Source organism: Choloepus didactylus, chromosome 7 (assembly GCF_015220235.1).
Source record: "Choloepus didactylus isolate mChoDid1 chromosome 7, mChoDid1.pri, whole genome shotgun sequence".
Taxonomy (NCBI): domain Eukaryota; kingdom Metazoa; phylum Chordata; class Mammalia; order Pilosa; family Megalonychidae; genus Choloepus; species Choloepus didactylus.
Genome location: NC_051313.1, coordinates 20,102,127 through 20,114,010, shown reverse-complemented (window position 1 = coordinate 20,114,010; position 11,884 = coordinate 20,102,127). Strand labels below are relative to the sequence as shown.

General features: G+C 32.5%; 1 protein-coding gene across 6 annotated transcripts in view; it reads right to left on the bottom strand.

The window, feature by feature from the left end:
* PTPRK (protein tyrosine phosphatase receptor type K) overlaps positions 1-11,884 on the bottom strand; it is a 604,460-nt gene that overhangs the window by 34,485 nt on the left and 558,091 nt on the right. For 4 of the 6 annotated variants that reach the window (XM_037844174.1, XM_037844175.1, XM_037844169.1 and 1 more), the window contains exons 14-15: positions 8,314-8,452; positions 263-423 (exon numbers count right to left, since the gene is read on the bottom strand). In XM_037844174.1, the coding sequence (XP_037700102.1) occupies positions 263-423; positions 8,314-8,452 (300 nt within the window). The remainder of the gene's footprint in view (positions 1-262; positions 424-8,313; positions 8,453-11,884) is intronic. The other 2 variants (XM_037844170.1, XM_037844173.1) reach the window with 1 other exon arrangement.

The window sequence follows — 11,884 nt, the reverse complement described above, 5'->3', positions numbered from 1 at the left end:
TCAATAGAATATTTTAACTTAATCAGAACAGTGATGTATGATTTGCTCTGAGTGGTGTATGTTTGGAAGATCTCTTAGGATATAGTCATAAAATTCACATAGCTTGAAATAAACACAATCCAGAATCAAGAGTGAAAATAATATTTTCTCTCTCTTTTGCTATCTCCTTCTTCCCACTCTATTGCTAAGGCAATGTGTAGAATTCAAAGGGGACTGGAGGAGTTTGAAAAACCATGTATTAAAATCTGAATGAGAAACTTACATCTTGGACTAAAATTATGTTGATCCATGAAGGTGATGGAGAGAGGATCTTCTGCGTGCAGCGTGCTCTGATCAGCATAACTTCGATCCATAGCATTCACCATGTGAGTCATCTCCTGCCGGGTGTTCCCCATTGCATCTTTGCGTTTCTTAGCAAGCTTGCTGCCAAGGCAAGTGCAAAAAAGACGACTTAGTGTGCGGCTGGAAGGAGGGCTGACGCCAGCAGTAAGGAGTTCAGGACAGCCCACGGGTGAGAATATGTGTATGTGGTTTAGAAACTCTCAGAACTGGTCATACTTTCTGGAAATAAGATTGACACTCAAACAATTATATTTTTTAGTTGCTACGAAGCTATGTTATCTGTCACCTGGATATTTCAAGTGTTAACCTGAACCACATGGAATTTCCTGTATTTCATCCTATTGCTAAAATAAATATGTCAAAAAATATAACTACATTTTATTAAAACCATAAAGACTTCCCTTGTAGAGAAGCTCAAGGAAGATTTAAGTTAAAGCTCAAGTTTGGTTTTCCTCCTGGGTGACTAATTGTTTTGATCAACTTTAAGAATTTCCTCTTGGGAATAACCACTACATTTTCAAGTTTTACTATCATCACCCAATAAAAATAGACAAGGAAATGTTCCATCCTTTCTTCTCCATGCTATTACTAAGAAAAATGCAAAATATGTACCATTAACATATTTAGCAATATATTTATAAGATTAATCCAAACCTAATAGGAAGACTTTTGGAATCAACCACAGCTAGATGTAATTATATTATAAACAAATAGTGGGATTAAATTATCTGCTGTATAAGAACAGTACTGTGAAAAAATTTTAAAGCGCTATGCAAAAGTATTATGCAAACTATCAACACCTTGGATTACAGATATGGTCAAATCCTAAAACTGTCTTTTGGAAATACATGACAAAGTAGCCATTACAGAAATGCCTTAAAAATGCAGCAGGGCAAATGACTCATGGGATTTAGAAATTAGCAGAGCTAGAACTTTGAGCTCCTCAAATACTGATACCTTTATCTTCCATATCAAGGATGTAAAATGTATTGTTTCTTTGTGAATTTTATACAGGAAACATGCAATGAAAAAATTATCAAGGTATACAAAGTATTTAAATCACATTAAAAAGGCAATTTATATATAAGAAAAGGCACTCAAAAAGCCTATACAAGGCAGTTTATGTTTACAAATTTATGGCAGCAGTTTATATTGCCTTAAAAATATTCTTCAGTTTTTTGAACAGACTATTTTCATCTGTATCACATACTATGATTTTCTTCTGATTGTCATTAGTATCTATACTAGAGAGTAAATAGACTACAAATACTTTAAAAAGGCTCATCTAATAGATTGATTTTATAGCCAAAGGATTTTCCTTCATGAAAATAAATCTCGGAATTTGATAGCTGCCCCTGTGTAGGATATTTTTCTCTGAGAATAATAGTACTCTACCTTAAGAGGTATACATTTAACACATTGACACAGCAGACCTGACATCTAAATACAAGAGTTAAAAGCTAAAATTTGGGGATGGAGATGGCCTCAATTTTTTAAAAGAAATAATGATAATTCATAATAATGAAAAGAAAACAATGACAAAAATATAACTACTACCACCACCACCACTACCACCATTACTACTACTACAGTATCACCATCACCATCATTTATTAGCCCTGTTTGTTCTATTCACTGAAAGAGCTATGACCTCTTTTTTCTAGGTATGGGGCTAAAAATCTGTTTGAGAGAGTCAATGTAAATGAGAGATGCTGCCAATGGTAAGACACCGTATGGAAAAGTGAGGACTGTGGAGGAAGCTTGTTTAAATGACTACTGGCATTTGATCCCAGTGTTGAGCTTCTATTTGATTTTTTAAGAGAAGTCATGCATCTGATGTTTATATTAAATTTCTTGATCTCTTTTAGCTGTTTTGTTTTGTTCTGAAACACTGTGTGGACCAAATTAAACATCAGCAGGTGCCATTTACCCTATAGGCTTCCACTTTCCAACATTCTTCTGGGCCTTCATACAGGTGTTTGTTCTTCATCCTACAACATTCTGTTACCTCCAACCTCTGGCTAACTTCTACTCATTCTCTATCAGCTTAAGCTGATACATCATCAGGGAGGCTTTACCTGACAACCTCTCAGGTAAGGTTTCCTTGCTAAGTGTTTTTATAGTTCCAAGTTCTCTCCTTATAACACTAATCACATATTGCAATTACCCTTTTAATTGTCTGTTTTCCCCACTGCATGTTCCATGAAGAGCAAGACTGTCTCTGTCTCTCTGTATATTTTTAGCATTTACAGCAGTGCCTGGCACATGGTACAATGGATGAATTAGGCCTGTTATATGCTTGGCACTTTTCATTTGTTAACTCAACTAATTCTCAGATCAACCCAATGAAAAAGGCATAAGGATTCTAAATGTATAGATAAGTCACTGAGACTCAAAGAAGTTAAATAACTTGCTCAAGGTTATTTATCTAATAAACAGTAAAGGATGACCTGGTTCCAAAGCCTGAGCTCTTACAGGGTATATAGTTGCTTCCATTTTTTCTTTTTGCCACATTATAAATTATAGCATAAAATAAAGCATCTACTTACTCTAGGAGTTATACATTAGTTGCCATAAATTTGAGAAGAAGAATGTGAATGCAGCACAGTTAGTTGTTCTGCCATTTTTCAAGTTTAAAACAGCAAAATAATAGTTTAAGAAATAACTTCCAATGTCCGTTTCTTGGGCAAGAAGAAAGAATGAATTAATTTCCAAAATAACTTGAGATTGAGTTGAAAATTGTATGAAAATAACATACCTGAAATTTGGATTCAAAATAATGTTGAAATTTTGAAGGTGGTCAGTACAGAGCAAGTGGATAAAACAAGTTTAAACTTTCGAAGCTTTACTTTAAAACATGTACAATGTACATGTAATTTAGCATTGAAAAAAATGAGAAGTAATGAATTTGTCAAACTCCTGACAGCTAAAAGTTTTCATGGCAATGGATATCTTCAACTTTTCAGATTTACAAACCTTTTTTAATTGACATGCTACAGGGGAATATAACTTTTGTTATTATCTGCGAGCCAAGCATTTTATGCTTGGTTCTTATACCATAATCCTCACAACAACCCTGTGAGGTAGGCTTTTATTCAGGTTATCTCCAAACAAACAAAAATTAAAGCCAGAGTTAAGCGTTTTGACCGAGAACTGAAGTTACTCATCAATGTCATTGAATGCTAGCTCAAAGATCCCATCTACTTTCCAAGATTAACTATAACATATTATTTCTACTTTTATTTAAAAATCTCTATTTCTGATTGGCTTCACCAGCTATGTTCGAGTGGCTTTTAAAAGCATATCTCTGCCATTTTCTCTAGCTATTATTGACAATGTCAATAGCCCTAAATATGACAATCACATTATCATAACCTGCTACATAGTCTAATACACAGCAATGTCATCCACCCATCAAAAAAGGCAATCTCATTCTATGATAACAGAATGATGCATTGATGGTTAATGGCCAAGTTTATTGACATTCCCATAATTAAATACTTAATTGGTTCCCTGTATGTCTGTTGCTTTGTCTCTTCCTGAGCAGCCAGCATATATAATCTGCACTTCAGGACAGTCCAGCAATTCATTTTGCAACTACTTGAGTTGGACAGATGTGCAAATGACTTGCAGTATCAAAGCAGCCAATAACATAAACTTTTGCAGGTGGATGTATGGGTGCACTATAAAGGGGAGAGTGCTCCATCATTGTATGAAATTGAACAGTTAATTACCTTTGGCTTCATCAAACATGATAACATGATTTAACAAGGTTATGATGATTCATCACAATAAGCTACGAGCACTGTTATTTTATACCTGCTTGCTTTAGCAGATTTTATTGGAAGCCAAATGTTTATAATATTTTAAATGTTGGCAGGATTCTATTATAGTCATTGATACCGTTAGCTTATATTTACCTGGTGATATAAATACTGTGGAATATATGTCCCAGGCATACTTAATCTCAATCTTTAAGCCTTGACAGTGGATCAAATATTGGTCAGGCAAAGTCCAAGAATGCTTTGCTGTATCATTCCTTTAGACTGAATGAATAACTACTCTGGCATCCAAGATGGTAAAAAGAAAATGATTCAGGAAGAAGAGTACATGGTTGTCTCCATCTTTATCCAATCATTTCGTTCCAAAGTCCAGGAGGAACCCATAGACTTGGGAAGAGAAAAGGAGATGTCGGATATCTATGTGTTTACCTGTGGATGTGGACAAGAGGTTTCTTTGGCCTTGGCTTGATAAAACCATTGCCCTGCTGAAGTTATAACAAACAAACTCAATTTTTCTTCTCTGGAAAGAATTTTTATTTCTCTGTAACATTAATAGTTTTTATATTTGTTTTCACAAGAGCTTCCTGACTACTTTGGTAGCTAGACCAAAGGTGTTTAAACCTTGAAGTTATAACCCATCCTGGATTCCTGGAAATGTGGAGAGAGAGGTTATCACATAAAAACCTCACCTGATTTGCATCCTGAAAGCATTTTGAGTGTTTTCCTATGAATATATCACTCTGCTAATTTTGTCAAATATAACAGTCTTGCATGAAGAGAGGGATTAATGAGTTATAACCACTGTCTCTACTTGATCAGATGGGTGAGGTATCAGGTACAGATTTGACATAAGTAAATAAATGATGTTTTTGGCTGTAACTAAAGCTACTCATGGAAACTTGTAAATAAAAGTTAAAAGTAGCTGAACATACAGAAATACAATATCCCTTTTAAAAAAGATTAGCCAAATAAGCAATGAATAAACTGTATAGATTTAGAGTCCAGAAAAATATATTTTATGAAAATGTCACCAAAATTGCAAACAGTCTGTTGTTGTTTTTTGAAAAGGGATACTGCATCTTTAACACATGGAAACTTGAACATCACCCATTTTCTACTTACAGGTAGTAGGAGTAAGAATAGTAGCTCCTCCTGGCAAGCAAATCACAGACAGTGGAAAAAGAGAAGCAATGGTGAATGAAAAGCGTGACTCTGTCACATTCAATAAAGCAGAAAAATGTGCGTTAAAAATAAAGTAAAATAAAATAAATTCATGTTTCTTTGGTCTGCATTTCAATTTGCTCATGCATTGGTTAGATTTCTTTTGCCATGCAATTAGACAGATACGCAACAGAAAAATAAAACTTAAAATACAAATTTGGAAAAAAAATAACGTGCTGGCATTAATTTTATTGCCAAAAAAATTGAAAAATTAAATGGATTGTTACTTTCAACATGCAGTTAAGCATAAAATCATCCATTACCATCTAAATGTCAATGACAGATGGAACAGCTATGTATAGAACCTGTACAGTAAATAGGCTACCTTTTTTTAGATACAAAACATAAAGATCTATTAGGTTAATATATAATATATGAAGAATGACACCTAAATTTCTATAAGCAAGTCATTATGTCTTAATGGTATATAGGTACATACATACATTATGTGATTATACACATGTACCATATATTATATATACACAAATTATTTCTTCAGTAGATGTATGTGAACACAAACATTTACTGTATTGAAAATAATTTCAAATTTGGGGGTTTGGAAATATTAATGTATTCATGCTGCACATTTAAAATATAATGCATAACCAATGAAGAAATGGCATACACTTGGAAATAATTCAACAGCAATTAAATAAAAAAAATGACATTGCGTTTTGAAAGATGCAATATCCCTTTTCTTAGCCTAAAAAGTTACGTTATATACACCCTCAGCTGGAAAAGTGTACTAAACTGAATTCCAAACCATTTCTTTCCAAAACAACCAGAAATACATGGAACCTTTTCAAATCAACATGATAAATATACCTATGTATATTATTCGCAGTGAGGGATAAAGTCTTATTTGAGAAATAATTTCCCATAAAAATACAGATACGAGGCTAAAATAATTTGCTTGTCCATTATTTTTATTATAAATGTATTAAAAGGGACACTACATTATATATTGAAATTGTTTAGGTAAACTTGACAATATCCAAACTCATTAATATCTATGCTTTCATGTATGTATATAAACATACTTCTGAATACATCATACATGTACACTGCATATTATGTACACTACATATGTGTAAAAATCATTATAAAGTTGCTTAGGTAGATAAGAGGATTGAGTCATTTAGAGATAATAATAGGAGGTCATGTATTTAAATATGAAACTTCATCTACTGATAAAATCTCAACTCTTCCTAGCAAAGGAGGGGATAGTAGGAAGAGAAACAAAAGCCTTAGCCTGCTTTTTATCAAAAGACAATCGATTAAAGCAACATTATGAAAAATTATCAAACTTTAAACATTTTAATAGACAGGATCATTTATCCAACCATTCAAGATATGAACTGGAAAAAGAACAGTGTTATATTACACAATTTTAGAGTGCTGTCATAGCATTTTAACCCCAAAAAGGTCTGCTTAGTGTTAGTTTCAGTGTACTTTAGGAAGCTTAAGTTTTGATTTTTTCTGTTGTTCCTAAAACAGGGCCATGCATAAGGAGATCGAGATCTATCAATCCCAAATAAAAGTTTCCAAATACATAGCAAATAAATGAAACCATTAAGTTTAACCCAATTCTACTCGAGTGAGGACATAATCAGATGTCACTTCCATGTTCTCATATCCAGCCTAAAGTCACTGTAATAATTTTAATTGTGAAGTGATATTTAGTTAACTGTCTAGACAGTTTAGTTAACTCCCCAAAACTAAATTTAAACTAAATAGGGACATAAGATTTGAAGGTTGTAATAGATATTTTATTGGTCTTTAATGACAAACTTTTATTAATAAAATGCTTAGATCTTCTTGCCTCCCATATGATCTATTTTCCAATCACAGAGGTAGACAACAGCAAAAAGAGAAAGCACTATTGGGGAAAGCACATATGTAGCTAATTTAACACAAAACACTATAATGCATACCTAATATTTCTAATGCAGATGTGTCTTCTCCAACATATATATCTCCAGGGGATAATTGTAAAGAGGCAATACATTAAAATAAACTCTGATGGAATTGTTAAGACACATAGTATGAGTCTTATCTATAATGTCAATACTTTATTTCACATATAAAATAATAATAATAATATACTATATGATTTAATGTAATGTAAGCAACATCGATTATTATATTATTCATTATAACTCATAAATTAGACTTCCATACATACAATTGCTTTAGGATCATATTTTATGTGTAAAATTAAAAAAGAAAGTCCTCCCATATTGAAGCATTATCCAAAACACATGATTGGAAGTATCAGAGAGTTTTGTTGGTTTCTAAGAAAATGCCTCACAGATTAAGACATTTTATATATGGGAAAATGTTCAAATTATAAACAATTCTAAGAAATATTTTGAAATGTTTTTTTCAGCGGTATAATTTACAGAATAGAGTTTAGTTTAAATTCCAGGTCTTAACATCTTCATACAATTCCAGAAGATGGCGATGTTGGTTGATAGAGTATAAAAGACTAATGTTCAATTTAAAAAGACTTTGACCCCACTTTTAAATGCTGAAGTTTTTAGTCAGAATATTTAGCATACAATTTCGCTAAATAATGTTTATATTTTTTCTCATACCTTACTTGTAGCAAAGATACAGAAAAGTACAGGGTAAGAGTACAACAGAAGTCATAGACCATAGCCACATATCACAATAAATTCATACTATCATTCTTAATAAAGAATACTTCAAACTTAAGATAAAAAACCACATGTATCTTTGCCTTAAAATTAACTTGATGAAAAGAATATGCATAAGTTCAAAATTAAATTGTAAATAACCAATAAGGACTTTATTTTTTAAAAGTATGAGAAGTAGATGCTGACAACATTCTTAAAATTCAATTCTTCCTGTTATTGTTTCCAATTTAAGAGAGCTTGAGAAAAAAAAGGTGTTTGAAAACTAGAGACATAAATGGTGAGTGGGACAGGACAATATCAGGTCTTACCTCTTTTTTACAATTAATATGACAACTAGGAGTAGGAGGATGAACACCAAAATTCCAGCACTAATTCCTGCTATTTTCACCACTCTGTCTGTCTGCTTGGCTGGATCTGGAATCACTTCTGGTTCTTCTGTTGCTGCTGCTAAATGAATCAAAAAAATAAGTTACTGAAAGCAGCTAATTAATACAGAAAGGAAAACTACTCCCAGTCAAGAATTACTACAAAAAGACAACTTGTTTACTTTATTTTAATAATCTGAAAATAAAAATATAGAAGCATGCTAAAATACAGCATGAGGGAATTCGGTTAGATCTAAGGGAAAGCTTTCTGATTAAGGTTTTCAGAAATGCTAAAAAACGAAACAAAAGTCCAGAAAAAAACTACCCAAGCAAATGGTGAACTATTTTTCCTCAAATGTCCTCGAAAATCAGAATGTAAGGTTTTTGGCCAATGGTCCAACTAGAAAAAGACAGGGTTAGATATAGAGATTCATTTGCTTATCAGTTCATTCAGCAAACACGTCTTGACTCCCAACTCAGGATGCTGGGCTGGGTGTTTCAGGCAGTGTCAAAAGTATTGTCTGGGACACAAGGAGTTGAGTTAAACAATTTCCTAGTTTAAGGTGTAGAGGTGTGGGTTTATGCCTGGATATTTAAGAGTTTAGATGAATAGCTGGTTTCACAGAAGAAAAGCAAAATACATAAATCAAGGAATATTTCACAGTCCATTACCCAATGAAATCCAGATAATAACCTTGGGAAAAAGAACTTTGAGAAGATAAGATTTTAAAACAATTCTTTGTATCCCTCAAACCACACTCCCCTAATATATGCATAAAATTAAATGACAGGCTTTAATCAATTTAGAAGTTCTAGTAACTCTCTGAAGGCATTTTCCTTTTACCTCATTTACTGTGACAACTGGCAAGGAAAGTATTATCTATATTTTATAGATTTTTAAAAACTGAGCTTTAGAGAGATAAGGGTAGATTATAAACCGCTCAAGGACAGAGACAAAAATTGAATACAACTTCTATCTTCTAAAGCAGCATTCAATAAGAAGGCTTGTGAGACCAGAGCCCAGGTGATTCTTGGATCAGGAACATTTGGGAAACCACCTTAAAATACCCATTGTAGTGGGTTGCATTTGGATGCAAGAGATGTCGGCTGAAAGACCACTCATTTGAATCTCAAAATCTAGCAGCATCTCTTTCCAATGGACAATTTGCTAATTCCCCTCCTTTCTTCTTTAGCCTCTCTTTATTAATTTCTTTAGTTCCCCACCCCTTCTCTTCCCCCTGCCCCATTTCTGTATAGCTAAATATCTGCTTCAGTTTTCCCACCAGCCCGTTTCTCCCAAAAGAAGACAGATACAAGGTTGACAACTTTTAATTTTTCCAAGAAAGAAACTTAAAAAAAAAAAAATTCTAATATCAACCTCAATGAAACTTTAAAAAAAACAAATTTGTCTAATATTAACCTCGTTTGATAAAAGAAATGGTAGCTTACAGCTGAAGTAGGAAATATATGGTTTGAAAAAAAGTGTTAGTGAGAAAATAGTTAACTTTATTTAAAACTTCACTAAATTGTCCTAATTTATCTTATTTCAATTGGATAGGATCAAACTTCTCCATGGACCAATGCTTGCTAACCATTATTCTCAAGTAGGAAAAGAAAGCTTTCAGCTTGTTTCTTCTTGGAAGTAAAGGGACATCTCTCTAACTTGATATTCCAGACTTCAGGGAATTTCCAATCTCATAATGATGAAAAGAGGTGGTTCAATGCTTATTACATTTCAAACTACACATTATGGATCAATTCATCAAAATATTCATTAAAACACTGGAGACCTCCTCCTCCCCAAGGGTAACTTTAGAAGTACATACATATATAAATTTTAAAGTATACAAATATATAGTTTGGAAATACTGCAAACAGGTGGAGCATATTCCAAAGTTGGATATGAATTTTAAAACAATGTATTTATTATTTGCAATTCTCAAATTAGATGGATTTGACACAGTTACTGATTAAAATAGGAAGTGAACCAGAATGACTGAAGTAGAACTGCTAAAAAAAAAATTTAGTCCATGTAACATCATTATTTACTAACTAAAGCTTACAATCATCAGGTAGGTTCTATGTTATATTTGGCTTTTGTAGGGTAATGATAAGGATCCCTTTGTGATTTTATGACATAGATATCTCACTTAAGAATTAAATATTTCCAAAACTCCCTAGAAAATCAGTTCTTGTTCAATGACGCCAATATTTTTCACACACATTTTAAATTCAACATAACACATGCTATGGGAAAATTTTCTAAAGACATTATGTCATAACTAACATATGTTATATTGTATAAGAATCTTCAGAACTGCTGAATCTCACCAGAAGCAGATACCTTTATAATGTTTACAGAGGCAAATGAAGACTATCATGAGAAAATCTAAACAGGCAGCCTTAAAACTACCTGGGTTTAGTAAGCAACCAACAAAACTGACATGATGGTGATGGGTAAATAATTTCAAATTCAGAAGATGAAGAATTTTTTAAAAGTCTTATTACATACTATAGATTTGTTGATGATATATCTAAACATATTTCCAGAACTGAAAATCCAAATCTAAAAGTAAATTTTTGTATCAAGATACTCATAATATTACCAATGAATTCAGGGTGCAAAGTAGTAAGACTTTTATCATCTATTAAGAAAATTAGTGTTATTACTTTAAAGTCATAATCTATATGTCTTTGATAAAGACTGGACTTCAATGAATAAATATCAGAAGGTTAAAAAAAACAAACACCCTGAGCACCAAGTTCATGTATTTGGTTTGGGTAAGGGTGCTTGTCGGTCATGATTTCAGCCGTTGTTCATCAACACTCCATCATAATTATTAAAATTAAGTATAGATGGTTAATCATATTTTATAACTACATGTGATTTGGTGGTTGTTTTCACTTGATTGTGAATCCTCCTCAAGGACTTTAGCTGTGACATTTATTATTATTGAAACTATTTTTAAGACCAAGTCTGAAGAAATTTATTACTTTAGACACTTTAATAATATATTTTTCTAAGTTCCTGACCTATTAGAACAAAGGAACATAAATACCCTATTTAAAGTCATCCAAGCTTAGAAGATTCATTAATGGAAACACAAGCTATAGCCCCAAGTGAGCATTTTCTACTTTCTGGAAAGAGTGCAAAAAGCTGTTACAGTGACTGTATCCCTGAGCCCCGTTTACAATTCATGCACATGCCCAAAGACGATGTGGAGCACTCTTTACTGAGATGCTTCCCTTTGCCATAAATCTTCACCTATTTTTAATCTGCCAAAGGACATCCTAAGAATCTCTACTGTCCTGAAACCAAGAGACAGTGGGAAAACTAATGCAGTATTTCATCTTTACCAAGCAAATTTACGAGATGTATATTTTTTGACAAAAATAGTTAAAGTTACTATGAATTGTGTTCTTGCCCCCACTTTTTAACAATTAAATAATTTTAAAATAAAATTTGACATTTAAAATAAATAATTTTATTTTAAGTCACACACTCAAATTTACC